Source organism: Triturus cristatus, chromosome 11 (genome assembly GCF_964204655.1).
Source record: "Triturus cristatus chromosome 11, aTriCri1.1, whole genome shotgun sequence".
Classification (NCBI taxonomy): Eukaryota; Metazoa; Chordata; class Amphibia; order Caudata; family Salamandridae; genus Triturus; species Triturus cristatus.
This window is the reverse complement of record NC_140594.1, coordinates 173406985-173421725: the sequence shown is the minus strand read 5'-3', so window position 1 is coordinate 173421725 and position 14741 is coordinate 173406985. Positions and strand designations below refer to the sequence as shown.

The following is a 14741-nucleotide window of genomic DNA, read 5'->3' as shown; positions in this document are numbered from 1 at the left end:
AGTGACACCCCAAAACTGGTCCCAGAATGCTCATTTCTGGTCCAGGGAGGACCTGGCTTGGCAATTCTGGCTGGACTGTTCCAATGAGGAGCAGGGTCAAGGCTGATTTGCATATGACTGGGTCAAACCTGGGGTGGAGTGGTGAGCAAAAAACAATGGATTAAACCCAGATCCTTGTGACTGGGGGTGAATGTTTCCATTGTTCAGTATTCGGTCCATCATTTGTTCTTTTTGAGTAAATCTCAAAAATACAAAAACCCCAATTGACTGTGTCACACATGAAATGGCACCACCTGCCAGCTATGCATTACAGTAAGAAAACTGGCTTCACGATACTGGATGTTCAAGATACAAAAGGACAAAGTATGATATCACTGTAAATAATTTTTCCGAATTTCTTTAAAAAAATTAGACCCAGACAAGTTTGTGAAATTCCTAAAATTTGCATTATTCTGAGTTTGCACATTTTGACTAACTTGGCCTCCGTCCTTTGAATTATAGTCAGGCTTATATGTCTGAGTAACCTCTGTTTTTTGCTGAGTGAACACTTTTTTTTGCCAAAGTCCAAGTTGGCTTATGGTTCTCTCTTACGGCGTTCTTGTTCTTATAGCTAGAATTATAATGACTACAACCATCATCTCACTAAACACTTTCCCTTTTTTCAAAAGAGAAATATTTCAACAATAATTCAGAAGTATGCAAAATAGTTTTGCAAGTTGACAATGGATATATCACAGATTGAGTAAAAAATAAAAAAAGGTTCTGTAATACTGACCTTTTGTTATTATATATATTTTTGGATCTTGGTGATAAGGTTATTACATTAGTCACTTAGCTGATAGCCCAATGGAGGGAACCCTAAATGGGGTGAGTGACCAAGGGACAGAAGGCAGGGCACTGCTGTCATAACTATACACTCCTGAATGAGTAATTCCTAAAAGTAGTGAGAATACAGTTGCGAATTTAATGTAAAGGGGTTTTGCCAATTGGCTTCCTATGTGCGTCTAGTAACATTTTCAATCTTATTTAGGGTTCCCGAGCTTTAGGTCTTGCCTAGGCAGTGCATGAGATGTCTTCGAGACATGCTGTATCTACTCTATGGGCTTTTGGCATGCCCCTCGCTTTTCACTGGTTCCTTCGTGTGCCTTTAGAAATGTCTTTCTTTTGTGTGGTGAATCAGTGCCATGTGTCCCTCCTTTTGTGTGTTTGCCACGTCCTTGGAGACTGGCCCTGTTACATGGATCATTTCACTTCAGGCCATTTATCTTATTTTCAGTGCACTATTTGTTTAATTGGTTTCTAGCCGGAACATGAGCGCTCATGTTTTGAGCCTCTGTTGGTTTCTGGCCGGAATACATCAATTGCTCCGTTCCCGGGCTCTTTGTTTAGTTTAATTTTAAATCAGCACAGTTGTGGGCCTTTGAGGATCCAGTAAATAAATAAACCCAGCAGAGTCCCAACTCATCACCAGCAGTCTGCCAAGGGTCGCAGTGACCGCAGTCCCGGTTTCCAGGCTCAGGCGGACAATACTATGCAATTTAGAGTGGCAGCGGGCCTCCTGCTCATGGAGGCTGGGGTCTGCCATGTTTTTTCACAATGTGCTTTATTTGTTAAGGAAGGCTTTTATGTGTTCACGGTGTTAGTGTTTATCTGTTTCTGAAGGCTTTTATATGTTGAGAGTTTTTTTTAAAGCCGGTTTTGCTATTGTGAATGATAGTGCATGTATTTCTAACTGAAATGCTAGCTCCTTGATAACGGGTGTGGGGAAGGACCAGAGCTCCTTCCTGTCTTTATTGGATCGTTACCTAGCCCAATCTACCTTTCAGAGGCATTATAAATTTTCCGGGGTTTTTTTACACCCAGTTTTGCTGTCGCGAATGTTAGTGCATCTAGTTATAACTGAAATGTTTGCTGTTTGGCAAATCTCGTTGCAGACCGGCCCCGTTTTCTGAAGATTATATTTTTCGCATGTTGTTTGTTAAACTTTGTGTGCAGCGCATTCTATGCTTTGGGGTTTTTTTTTTACAATGTGCTATAGTTGTTCAGCAAGGCTTTCCTAAGTGTACGGTATTTTTGTAATTTATGTTCTTGTTAACTGTGCTAGAACATTGCCATGTCTCAAAGTGATTGCATGGTTTGTAGGATACCATTAAATACAAATTAAGTTGTTGTTTTAAATGCTGCCCATAAAGTAGGTGTTATCACTGTGCTAGTTGGATAGCCCATCATTCCCCCCAGCAATTCCAGGCAACGTGCGGATGATTACTAACTTTTCAATAACTTAACGTTTTGAACAAATTTTCATTACTTGAAAGCGCCTCAAGTTTTGTGTCTGAAAATAGTGCTAGGTAACACAGTGAGCCAGCACGAACGTTAATTCGGTATGAAAACAGTAAATGTAAGCACCGCACCACATGACTCCTACCTGAGGCATTCCTGTTCATTATCTCTGATATAAGCCCACCTGAGTGACAGTGTGGTGTGAAATGAAAGCCTTTGACTTAATTGAAGACGAAAAACCACATAACATGGCGCAGATATGCTGCTGCCTGTATAAAGCACACAGTGTACAGCCCCTAGCTGCTAAATACAGTGATCTCAAGCGCCGCACAGTACAAGTGGATTTTTACAAACCCGTGTCTGGGGGACTTAAAATGTAATTTGCACATCTTACCTTCACTCGGTTGTTTGATAACCTGCCATGAAAAAGTTCAAGTGAAGCTGGGACATTCCCTGGTTGGCCAGGTCACTGTTTAATAAAACAGCTGGTGCTTTGAGGCTTGCTGTGAGTAAAACACACTCCGCTGACAGCTGTAAATCACATCCTTATCTGGTTTCTTGACCCGTTCCCCAATCACCCTCCTCCCGCTGAATCAGATCCTGTGTGCATTTTTGTTTATTTTATCATTCCATAAAAAAGTGATTAATAATATGTTTCCTCATTGTTTTGCCACAAACAACATTCTGAAATATGCATTGGAGAAAACTGTGTTGTTTGGATTTTTCACAATCTTATGACTTCTTCAGTGATATAACATTGAGGGCAGCACCAACACTCTGAAAATTGTTCCACTGCCACCGGCTTGGGTGCATTTCTTGACATTTTCACGCTTTCTGGTCTGGGTGCCTGTGTGTGACGTTTCTATGCTTTCTGGCCTGGGTGCCTTTGGGTGACTTTTTAAATAAAAAGTCATATTTTGAACATATGCCTCTTTTCTAATCTCTGTGTTGTCTGTGCCATACAGAACTACATAGTTCAATGTTTTTTGCAACTATTCTGAATGTCTAATAAATGCACATATAGCTCCAGGGGAGTAAGTTATAGTAACAAGCCCAATTGGTAATCATCTTTTTTTATTGTTTCTCAAAGTAACTTAACCCCATACCCCTTCGCCACTGAACGTGACAGTGGCTGACTCATTCAAGTGTATTGCATGATTTTATTCAGTTTATCTGTTTAGACTAGTGTTTTCACAACATGTTGGTTTATTTTGTCACATAACTTAAGCTATGTCAAAGTTGTATCTTTGAACTCATAGACTCTGTTAAAAATGACATGCCCTACCCCAGTATTCTGACCCCCCCAGGTTATTGCGGCATAGATTTGCAATTTTAGCGGCACAAAAATGGAATTTTAGCGGTGCACAAACAGAAATTTAGCTGCATTATTGCACCACTTTATTGTGCTAATAATCATTCCCTTTCAGCCTTAAATCAATGTAAACTGATTTAGCAGAGTATTCCACTGTGAAATAGGCATGCTTAAAGTGTCTGTGCAGTGAGACTGCCCCTATCTGTGCTGTTCCTGATGCAGCAAAACACCCGGGGTGCTGCAAAAGCTGCAAGGGACATACTTCAGAGTGCTATTAGTGCATCATATGAACACAGTGTAGTTAAGGTGAAACCCGGCGACTAAATGGTGATGCAGCACATGCCCTGTTTACCCGAGTCCAGGCACCATCACACCCCCTCCTTGAGTTCCAGTTATACGCCTTTGTGTTGAGTATAGCTGAGGTATGTAGTGACCAGTATTCGAGCAGTGGGATTGGGCGGCTGGGCTGTCTTGTTTGGCTGAGAACATTAAGCACTACAAGTACCAGAATGCTTTGGAGGCTAGCTGCTGTGCCACATAAAGTGCCAGTGCTCCTTGAAGAACGCTGTCTGATTCTGAAACACTAATATGAGCTGTTGTCTGCCTCATGGCTCCGATTAGAAGTCAGGGACGGTGGTATCCCCGGATGGGATACCGCGCTGCCTGATCATGACTGTCTTAGTGTTCCCACACGGATGTAGTTACCATTGGTGCAGCAGGTGCTGTGGCTCTGGGGCCCAGAGACCTGAGGGCTCATTGAACCCCTACCGTGCTGTACTTTGCCACCTCTACAGCAGTGAAAGGGGCTCTTTTCCATGCTTCCACCAAGGCTCACTGCATCTTTTCTACACTACTGTTTGCACACTTGTATTGAGTGGCAACCGTGAAAATCAGAACCGATTTTAATGGCCAGAAAAAACGACCGGTAATATTGCTTAAGGGTCGGGTAGGGGGTACGGACGCAAGCGCAGTTTAACTCCTGTCGAATATAATACGGTACGCAGGGAGTGTGGATTACCCTGCCAGCCCCCCTCAAGCAAAGACTGAGCTGCCCCAAACACCCTCCTCACCACATACCCACAACCCCCCCTCCCTTTCCATTTACCCGGAAGGCGTCAATCCCTGCGGAATGAGGGATTACATGCAGATGTGTGCTCAGTAAACCTGTGTCCACGCTATTGTTATTCCCCATTCCTTGGGATTTAACTGGTAATTGGGAGAGTCTCGTGTCCTGCACACAGTGTCTCTGAAGCTGCAGATGGCCTATCCGTGGCAGACGGAGCACGATTTAAGGGGTGGGGTGGGGTGGAGGGAGGGTGAGTAGTCTGGCAAACGGGCTGAAACTAATGATGATGGAAATACGCTAAATAAATGCAAGTGGAGGAGTGAAAGGGGGTATATAGAGAGGGAAAGGGGGCGGATGGGGGAGGGCAGTGCAGGCTCGGGCCTAGGAGCTCTAACTGCATGGAATTTAACAGGAGGCTGTGATGTAAAGAGAAAAATAGTGACCGGGGAAGTGCAAAATTCTGCCATGTGGGGCTGAAATGTAATAATCGTGAGGACAAGAAGCAAATTTCGTGGCCAGTTTTGTAAAAATCGCTGCATTTTTACAAAACTGCTGATTTTGCAATTTTTTTGCAAATCGCGAAATAGCAAAATCCTGGAGGGTCTGAGTATTGTCTTTTCCCCAAATCAGCACATAGAGCACTGAAATTGTCCCTTTTCAATGCATTAGTGATTTTGGCTAACTTATTCAAAAATTGTGCTTTAAATGCTCTTTTGATTTAATCTTTTTCAAAATGTTCACAGGGGAATCTCCTACCAAAACCTTACTATGAGGAAGGATCCCTTTCTGAAATTCAGATCAGGTATTACATCTGACTTTTAACAGTGCCAGTTGAAGATGTGGGTGGAGCTAATAGAGTAAGTGGGTGGAGCCAGTGGAGGGAGTGGGTGGAGCCAGAGAAAAGTAGGTGTGGCATCCGACAAACATTTGAGCACCTGCACTTCATATTTTACAGATTAAGCACTGGTTGTAGCACCCCCGTAAATCTGCTGCATGGTTATACACTTATACAGACCTAAAGGCGAGACCTATTGGCTATGCCAATGCTTGTTTCCTTTGTTGGTCTTCTAATATCCCGGCTTACCTCTGGGCTTCTACAAACTTCTACTCGTTTCCAGATTCTGTGCAGCGAGGTTTTACCTTTCATGTGGGTGGAGGGTACCCAAACTTTACCCTAAGTGCTGGCTTTCACCAGTTGTAAAACTTTTGGACTAAAAATATAGGTGCATTTTGCACTGGTCGGGGATGTCCATGGTAGTCGAAGAGGGACAGATCCATGTAATACGGTTTAAAAGACCATAATGCTGCTCCATCTAAAACAACAGTAAAGGTTTATTTAGGAGAAACAAAACAACACACTTGCCTCTTTAGTGACTAATAAAATAATTTTCAGGGCAGATGGGGTGTGGTTCATTGTCAATTCTAAGGAAGGCCACTCAATAAAATAAAAAAATCCAATATGTTAAAGGATACACATTTTTTTACGTAAAAATGCATACCTCACACTCATTGGCACTTAGAGGCGCTTGCAGTGGGGGAGGCCCATGCCCAGCTAGGAGCAGAGTCTCCTCAGTCTCTGTGGCACTGCTCTTGTAGAGAATTATGGTAGCGCATCATCGCCATCACTAGCGAGGTGACAACTATGATGTTGGCCTCTTCAAGGAACAGTGGTCTGGGGAGAAATACGCGCCTGCCACCCCCTGCTGATGGTAGTGTTCCATGTGCAGCAGGAGCAGTGGCACCCGGGCTCGCTGGACTGAGGGACCCACTGAACCCTAATTATTGATGTATTTTATAATAACAAATAACAGCCAGGGGGCCTATTTCCTTCCTTACACTAGAGGACATGACACACTGGCTATGCCACTGTAGTGTTTAACACTGTTTTCACAGTTGCTGCTGTATAATTTCTTATCATGATGGGACAGTGCTCCTGTCAGCAACATTATGCTTTAAAAAGCAATTTTTTTAACTGAGTCGCTATCCAGTACATACACTTTAGATCAAGGCGCACAACGTTATTTTGTGCATACATAGGATGCATAGGGTGCAAGACCCTTTACCAGTGGGTGTACTGCAAGCCTGGTGGTAGCCCATCACTGTCTCTTTTTAATGGGTAATATCTGAAATTATATTTGATTTTAGGTTCTGAAACATTCTTCGAAGTCTTCAAGCAAACCAATTAGTACATCTGAGAGCGAATGAAATGTCTAATGAAAGCACACATCTCTTTTTAAACCAGGTAAATTGCCTTGTTCCCCTGTGAGGCATCTTTTCAGCTTTGCTCATTAACAGTTCATAGGTAGTACTTACCAGGATATTTTTGGGTCCGGTAATAACGATTCTCAGCCGATCTGCACAAAATAAATAGACAGCGTGATTAAGACAGTATAATTATTATTCACAGTGCAACCCTATAAAAAGCAGACAATAATTCATGCATCGTTTGTTTAATTGTATCGTTAGTCCAGTATTAGATGTTAACTCTTTTATTCTGAGTCCCTTTCGCTACATCCTTGATCATGACACTCTAGAACAGATCAAGTAGCGTAAAGCCCAAGCACACAGTATTATGCTTCAGGCAATTCACAAATGAGCAAATAACAAAAGACAGCATAATTTAAAAAAAAAAATATATATATATATATATAAATTATGTCTTTCCACTTGGAAGGAAGGAAATAGGGAATCCGGCTAAAATAAATTGTATTTGAAGCACACAGCCAATATATGTTTCTATGGCTTTTTAGGTTTTGCCTGCACATTGCTTGTGCTGTGCTCGTGAAATCTATTGTATTTAATATAATCTTAAAGGGGGCTACATCCCGCCCTAACTTTTCATTTGTTGGTGTGCTTGCTTACTTTTCCTCCGTTTCTATTGGCTGTAGCATACTATTTCCGGTTGTTACTGCTCAGCCCGTCTTATCAGTGTCCCATGGCCCAAGTACTCCTATTCATCTGCAAACTTCTTTGTTATTTACAAGCAAGCACTCCCACCCTCCTCCCACTATCGGCTATATAGTTATTACTTCGAGACATGCACCCGTGCTTACTTTCCCCTTATGTCTCCCTCCTTCACCCACAATCCCTATTTTTTTTAATGTGCGTGCGTGCGCTTAGGTGCATTTCTTTTTTTCTCCCATGTAGGTTGTTTCTGTGTGTTCTCGTGTACTCCTTTCTCTCCCTTTTGGGTTGTTGCTGTGCCTTCTCACTTGCTCCTCTGTACAGCTGGGGTCACCATTTCTTTGCCTGCTGACTCTTCCTACTCCCTTCCGTCTCCTCTGCTTTGCTCCTCTCCATCTTGCAGGCAGGCTGCGGGGTGTACTCCCTTCCCCAGTGATCCGGTCCTGGTTTCCTCTGTCCCTAGGGCGCTCTCTGAGCAAACAATTGCTGGAGAAGATGTCTAGTGGGCAGGGGTCAGGCGTCACGCTCCGCACCTCGGAGCTCAGTGCAATGCAATGTTAAACTTTGCCTTATGTGACTACAGATGCACTACTACACAATACACAGCCCATGGCGCAACAAACAGGCATGGGGCTGCAGGGACACATGGTCTGTTTACCGCTGCCTTTCAGGGCATGCAGGTATGTGCGGAGGTAAGGGCATGGCTTCCACTGGGGCAGCAGGTGCAGTTGCACAGGGGCCCAGAAGCCCGAGGTGCCCAATGAATCCTGACTATTGCTGTATACTATAATTCTAGCAGCAGTCAAAAGGGGCAGTTTCCTTCCACTAGGGTCCATGAAACCCTGACTATGCTACTGTGCGGAGCCCCGCGTGAGTTGCGTGCTTGATGCCAAGCAAGGCCCTGTGTTACACAACATTAGCACTCACTTTCCCTACGGCACAACGAATGGGCCTATCATCGGCTTTGCCATGGATTAAGAGCTTCTCAATAACTCACTTATTCACACAAATGCCTGCTGCATGCGCGCGGGACGTCCACTTCCCCAGGTCACCTTTTACAAATGTGTGTTGTAGGGAATGTGAGTGCTTGGCATATGGTTGGGGGGCTTGATATGTTGTAAGGCTGGCTGCATGGCATAGAGCGCACTGGCTGGTTAACACAGGGTGTTAGTTTACAAAGGCTGCTATGTGTAGCGCTCACTGCTTTTCAGTTGTATGTGTCTGTATATTTCGAAGAAGTGGGCACATAGACACCTCCGTCCCCCATTGTCGACTCTCGGGGATCAGTCCTTTCTGGTCTGTGGACTGAGAGGAAGTGAGCACGTCACTTCTGGATGGCCAAATTGTGGCAGGTCCCGAGGATGTTGGTTAAAGTAACTACGGGATCCTGTCATGAAAGTACCTCCTTGGTGGATATTATTGTACTCTCACAACAACAAAGAGAGGGTGAGGGAAAATCACTCTTGTTCCCCCTGGTAAATATTGCTAAACAACGGAAGAGTGAATGGGGAAAAGGGGACAAAAGGAGAGCAACAGCGTGGGCAAAAACCAAAAGAATTTGTTAAAAGAACCCTATTATTGTACTCTGCCAGCGCCACAAAGCCCTGCATCTCTGTAGTCTCGCTCCGGGTGTCCATTATGCAGAAATGAAGTTCTTTACACAGCTGGGTCCTAAGCATTCCTGGGATACTGCGGTTCTTCATTTTCATGGTTCTCCTAGGTCACCTTTGAGTAAGTACAACTGAAATGCACCCAAATCACCTTTGCACAACAGGACTGTGGGAGGCCTCATCACACCTGGATTTGCACACCAGCTTTCACATGGATCATCCATTTACTGCCATGGTATTATAGCCAAACGAACAGACATCCTTCATAATCCAGTATGGAGCAGCCATGTTGTGGGCATGTTGAAGCCGTAAGCCTCTGTCCTCACCCTGCAGCCCGTCCAGTAGGCTGCACAGTGCATCAAGGCACCTCACACTGATGGAGCGAGGACTCGTAGAAAAGAATTGTATTTATGGTTTTGTGCTTCAAGAGCAACAAAAAGTATCTTCAAAACAGCTGATTTCTGTGTGCTTTTTGTTTCTGGCATTTCACACATGCCTCACTGTCCTTGTTCTATCTTTGTATTTTCAGTGAACCCGCGCCTTCATGTCCATGCCTTTCACCGGATACATTTAGCCCACTTTGGCGCCAGATGCGGCTGCCTCTTGACTCTCTCCTTTCAACAGCGTGCTCAGGTGTTTGCTGCTTTGGCCATCGGCCATGGGAGAAATGCTGCCAACATGATGGCTTTATCCTTATTCCTTTGGTTAGAGGCTTCGCTGCCTGGGCAGAATGCCTCTTGCTGTCGCCACCGCCATAGTGCTGTAATATTGTCATTATAAGGAAGTGAACATCGCACTGCTTTTGGGTGCACCAAACGTTCGCCTGTTTGTTTCTCTGACATGTTGTCATGGCATTCTTACCAATTGGATTCAGGACGTTATTGAAACGTGAACTTACAGCCCTGGGAGCTTTTTATTAAAGAGTGCCATTGATTTATTAATTCTGTGTCCTGCATAGGCAGAAGGGCGAGGACGTTATTATGACTGTGACATGCAGCTGAATTAATTTGTTTTTAGGGCATTCGTTTTAAAGCTCTGGTTATATCCAACGTGCGCCCCAAATTTGCTCACTTCAGCCGAGATGACGCAGGGGTTAGTGCTTTGGTCAATGGTGCAGCTCTTCACTGGTTGGAATCTTAATACTGCCAGTGTCAAATTTGTTGCTGGTAATGCATGTTTTGATTTAACCACATGGGTCAACAGACACACCTTGTGACATTTTATGTGTATGCCATGCATTCCTCATATAGTGATTCCCCAAGTGCATTGCTGCACCTTGTCTAGACATAACCGGACGCGCACTGGATTTAGATTTGTTGCTAGTTTCAGGCTTCCATGAGAAGCCACATGTTTTAAAAACTCAATACTTTTGTTGGCTGCATGTTTTTATTCCGTCCTATGTCTTTTATTGGATGTCCTTGTGTCAGGATGCATTGTTTAGGCTTTGCCTGCGCAGCGGTTGCGCTGTGCTTGTTTGGTTTTTCCTCCGCCCTTTACCTAATCTCCCCATAGCTGCATCCATTTCACGCATACTTGTTTGGAGGAATGTTTTTTTTCCTTTGTCCTCCGCCCTTTAGCTAATCCCCCTGGTTTATAGTGCCACCAGTACAAGCACTTGCCTTTCCCAATAAACAAGTCATAACACGTTCATGAAGTTTCAGTAACTTATATTGCACACCTGCTCACCAAGCTAAAACTTACAACAAAACACAACTTATTATTAACCACTTAGGCGAAAGCTATAAACATTTACCAATCCTTTTTGTTTTTTACGGAGTTTTATCTAGTGCGAACTTGACCCGAAGGTATCGGGTATCAGAGCGCTTTACACGAGCAACAGTTGTGTTACATGAGGACACATTCATTAGGTCTCGCCTGACCCAGCGCATGCGTTGGTCTGGCGAGACATTTTGTGAGGGCTCCAAAAAGTGCTACCAGGCCAGCCTAGAGCTACAGTGCATGTGCGCGGGCATGCGCGCCGCGCTTGACCAAGCTTACTTTCACTTTCACTTTGATGTTTGATCGCGGCCGCACGGCCGCTTGGCATAGCCAATAGGTCTCGCTTTTGGGACCTTATAAGTATTTAGTTATGCAACTGTTGCATGGCTAAACACTTATAAGGTCCCAAAGGCGAGACCTATTGGCTATGCCAATGCTTGTTTTTATTAGGCACCTGTGATGCTTGTTTTAAAGTCTGGATTGGGAGAACTTCACCCTTGCTGGAAGTGTGATGCATGTACAACTAAAGGGGCTAAGTTAGTGCGAAGGGAAACGTCTGCACAATACACAGTCATTCACTGTTGTGATTGGTGTGTTCATTGTTGCCTTGCAAACCTCATGGCTTCGCTGATCGAGGCATCACTTTCTGTCTTGTGTGCTTCCCTTCAATTAATTCGTGTTTTTGTGCACTAGTGGAGATATTAGGAAACCTCACTCTGCCTATTCTTGAATTTTATTAGTGGCCAATCAGGAGCAACCGCACCCAAAGAGTCCCCTAACTTTACAGAGATCATAAGATCGGAGACAGCTAGAGCTGGGCCTCGAGTGAACATTGAAAGAGGAACCCTCCCCTTAAGACACATACAAATATGGAGGCATTTCTTTAACCAACATTTATGGTTTGAGGGACACGCTCCTTACATATTTAGCACAACAACGAAATTGTGGCCTTTTCCGTTATCCATTTCGGGTGATTGGAAAGACGATGTAGCCTTCGGGCTAGAGTAATCGAGCTCCGAAGCTGGGGAACCGGGTTCGAGTCTCGGCAGGGGCGCTCAGTATCCTGTGATTCTGGGCAAATCACTTATTCTCCCCGTGCCTAACACAAACAAGCATTTGCAATGCAATAGGTCTCGCATTTGCGTGAGTTTGAGCTATTGGCATTGCAAATGACAATGTCTTTTATTTATGTGTTTAGAAAAACTACAAGTGGTGCATAATCACACACTTTGTACTTTTAGTGCTTGCTAACGAGAAGCAAGGCTGGCAGTAAAAGAGACGTAGTTACTGCCAGAGTTGCTTCTTGTTAGCAACGAGTGTAAGTACAAAGTGTGTGTTCATGCACCGCTTGCGGGTTTTTAAAATACATAAATAAAAAGCATTGGTATTTACAATGCCAATAGCTCCAACGCGAGACCTATTGCATTGCAAATGCTTGTTTTTTATTGCTGACGGAAGGCAACACAGGAGGGCAAGTGGGGGAAAGAAAAAAACACTGGTCCTTCCAGCAATGGTGGCATCACAGTGGGTAAACACTCAAAATATCGATTCCAAAATATCGACTGCCCAGAATATCGAAGTTAAAATATAGAGTGGACAGAATATCGACTCATCAAAATATAGATAGGTCAGAATATCAAAATTGGGGTACAAAATATCGATTACCAAAATATAGACCTTAAAAATATCGAATACCATAATATCGACTTTTAAAATATAGATTACCATAATATCGAATTTTTATTTTTTGTGTTATGTATGGTAGTATATGTGTTAAAATGATGTATTATTGTTGTAATGTATGTTTAATTTATTTAAACAAATGAATGTTATGTAATTTAATTATTGCGTAATTTAATTCCGTAGCGGGTTGTGGGTTTATAGGGGAATCGGGTGGGAAGTAATTTAATTATGGTTAATTAAATGTTAATTATATTTATATGTTTTGATAATTAATTAATTGATAATTAATTATTAATTGGTAATTTATTTTTATTAATTGGTAATTAATTTATATTAATTGATTAATTGATAATTATGTTAATTGTATTTGTTATTAATAGGAGCGGGTTGTGGGTTTGTAGGGGAATTGGGTGCGAAGTAAATTAATTGTAATAAAGTAAATAATTAATTTTTTATTTATGTGTATTGATAATTAATTGATAATTAATTAATAATTGGTAATAAATTTGTATTAATGGGTCAATAATTTGTATGAATTGCTAAATAATTTTTATTATTTGCAAAAATATTTTATTAATTGATTAATTGATAATAATGTGAATTGTATTTTTTATTATTGGGAGTGGGTTGTGGGTTTGTAGGGGAATTGGGTGGGAAGTAAATTAATTGTAATAAAGTAAATATTATTTTTTTTATTTATGTGTATTGATAATTGATAATTAATTTGTAATTGGTAATTCATTATTATTAATTGGTAATACATTTTTGTCAATTCATAATTAATATTTTTAAATGGTAATTAATTGTTATTAATTGGTAATTATGTTTAATTAACTTTGTATCAGTATTGATAATTAATGTCATCTTATATTTAATTTAAATAATTACTTTCCCTACTTTTGCACTCTCTGGAGTGGGAATAGTAATTTTTACCTCTACGCTATTCAACGCTTTCCCTATTGTTGCACTGTTTGGAGTTGGAATAGTAATTTTTACCCCTACGCTATCCAACGTTGTCCCTACTGTTGCACTCACTGGAGTGGGAATAGTAATTTTTACGACAGTAAGCACGTTCCTGAATAGGAATATGTCATTCGTGATGCACTCGGTTTCAGAGATGACGTCTCTTTTTATAGATTCAGCTGATGACTCAAGGTAGTTTTGAACGTCGTCAAAGTTTATTAGACACTTTCTTTAGTATAATTTCATAGAATTATATTCATGGTATCGTTAATCCAAATATCCATTCATCGTATCATTAATCCAAATGCCCAATGCATTTCGGGCTTCTTTAAGCCCTTCTTCAGGGGCGACGCTCTGAAAGGACAAGTGTAGGAATCAGTCTGAGAATGAGATCATTTTAAATAAAACGAAGTAGAATGTGCCCATCAGGTCTTGGGGTAAAAAAGGTAGTGATTACATCAATCGGAATTGATGGGGCCGTGAACCATCCGTTCACCCTGAGTGTCATGTCTAAGGAAGCCCTGCTTCCGAATCTTATCGTAAAACAAAAATCGTGAAGAGATTGTGAGAAAGATAAGAACGTGTATTTCAAACTCACCACGGTGCCGATCACGTATAACGGAAAAAATCGTGAAAAGATTGTGAGAAAGATAAGAACGTGTATTTCAAACTCACCACGGTGCTGACCACGTATAACGGAAAAAGAGACGTGTGTCTGGTGTATGTAGCGTGAGGGTTAAAGAAGAAAACGATTGTGCAGTTTCAAACAATCACCAAGCGAAACAAATGTCTAAAGCACAGAGTGTGTAGCATTCATGACGGTGTTAATAAACTGTAGCTACGCGTGTATATCAGAGAAAGAAAAAACAGTGTGATAATGAAATATAACGTCAGGCTAGAAGAGGGATATGCGGTTTTAAACCATTATCAGGAAGTGCAAGGCAGACTTACGGATTGTGATGAACGTTGACGGATCCTCAAGGAGCCGGGAGAACCGTTACATTGTACTCCGGGCGGTGTAAACGATCGTAATCATGTGGTATGAGCCCATGTGATTAAGTAGGGTCGCAAGTTAGACGCGAGTAGATAGGATCTACATAGAGAAAAGACTAGTAGTTCCCGAGTTTAGGGTGCTGAGATCAAGTGAGTAAAGTCGTGAATAGAACGTAGGTACGTCGTCAAGCTAGTTAATTAAGAGAAAGAA

General features: G+C 42.2%; 1 protein-coding gene across 1 annotated transcript in view; it reads right to left on the bottom strand.

Annotated features, from left to right (window-relative positions):
- Window positions 1-14741, bottom strand: part of FAM216A (family with sequence similarity 216 member A) — a 216517-nt gene that overhangs the window by 122649 nt on the left and 79127 nt on the right. Inside the window, exon 2 of the mRNA XM_085633930.1 lies at window positions 6972-7012. Coding sequence (XP_085490056.1) covers window positions 6972-7012 — 41 coding nt within the window. The remainder of the gene's footprint in view (window positions 1-6971; window positions 7013-14741) is intronic.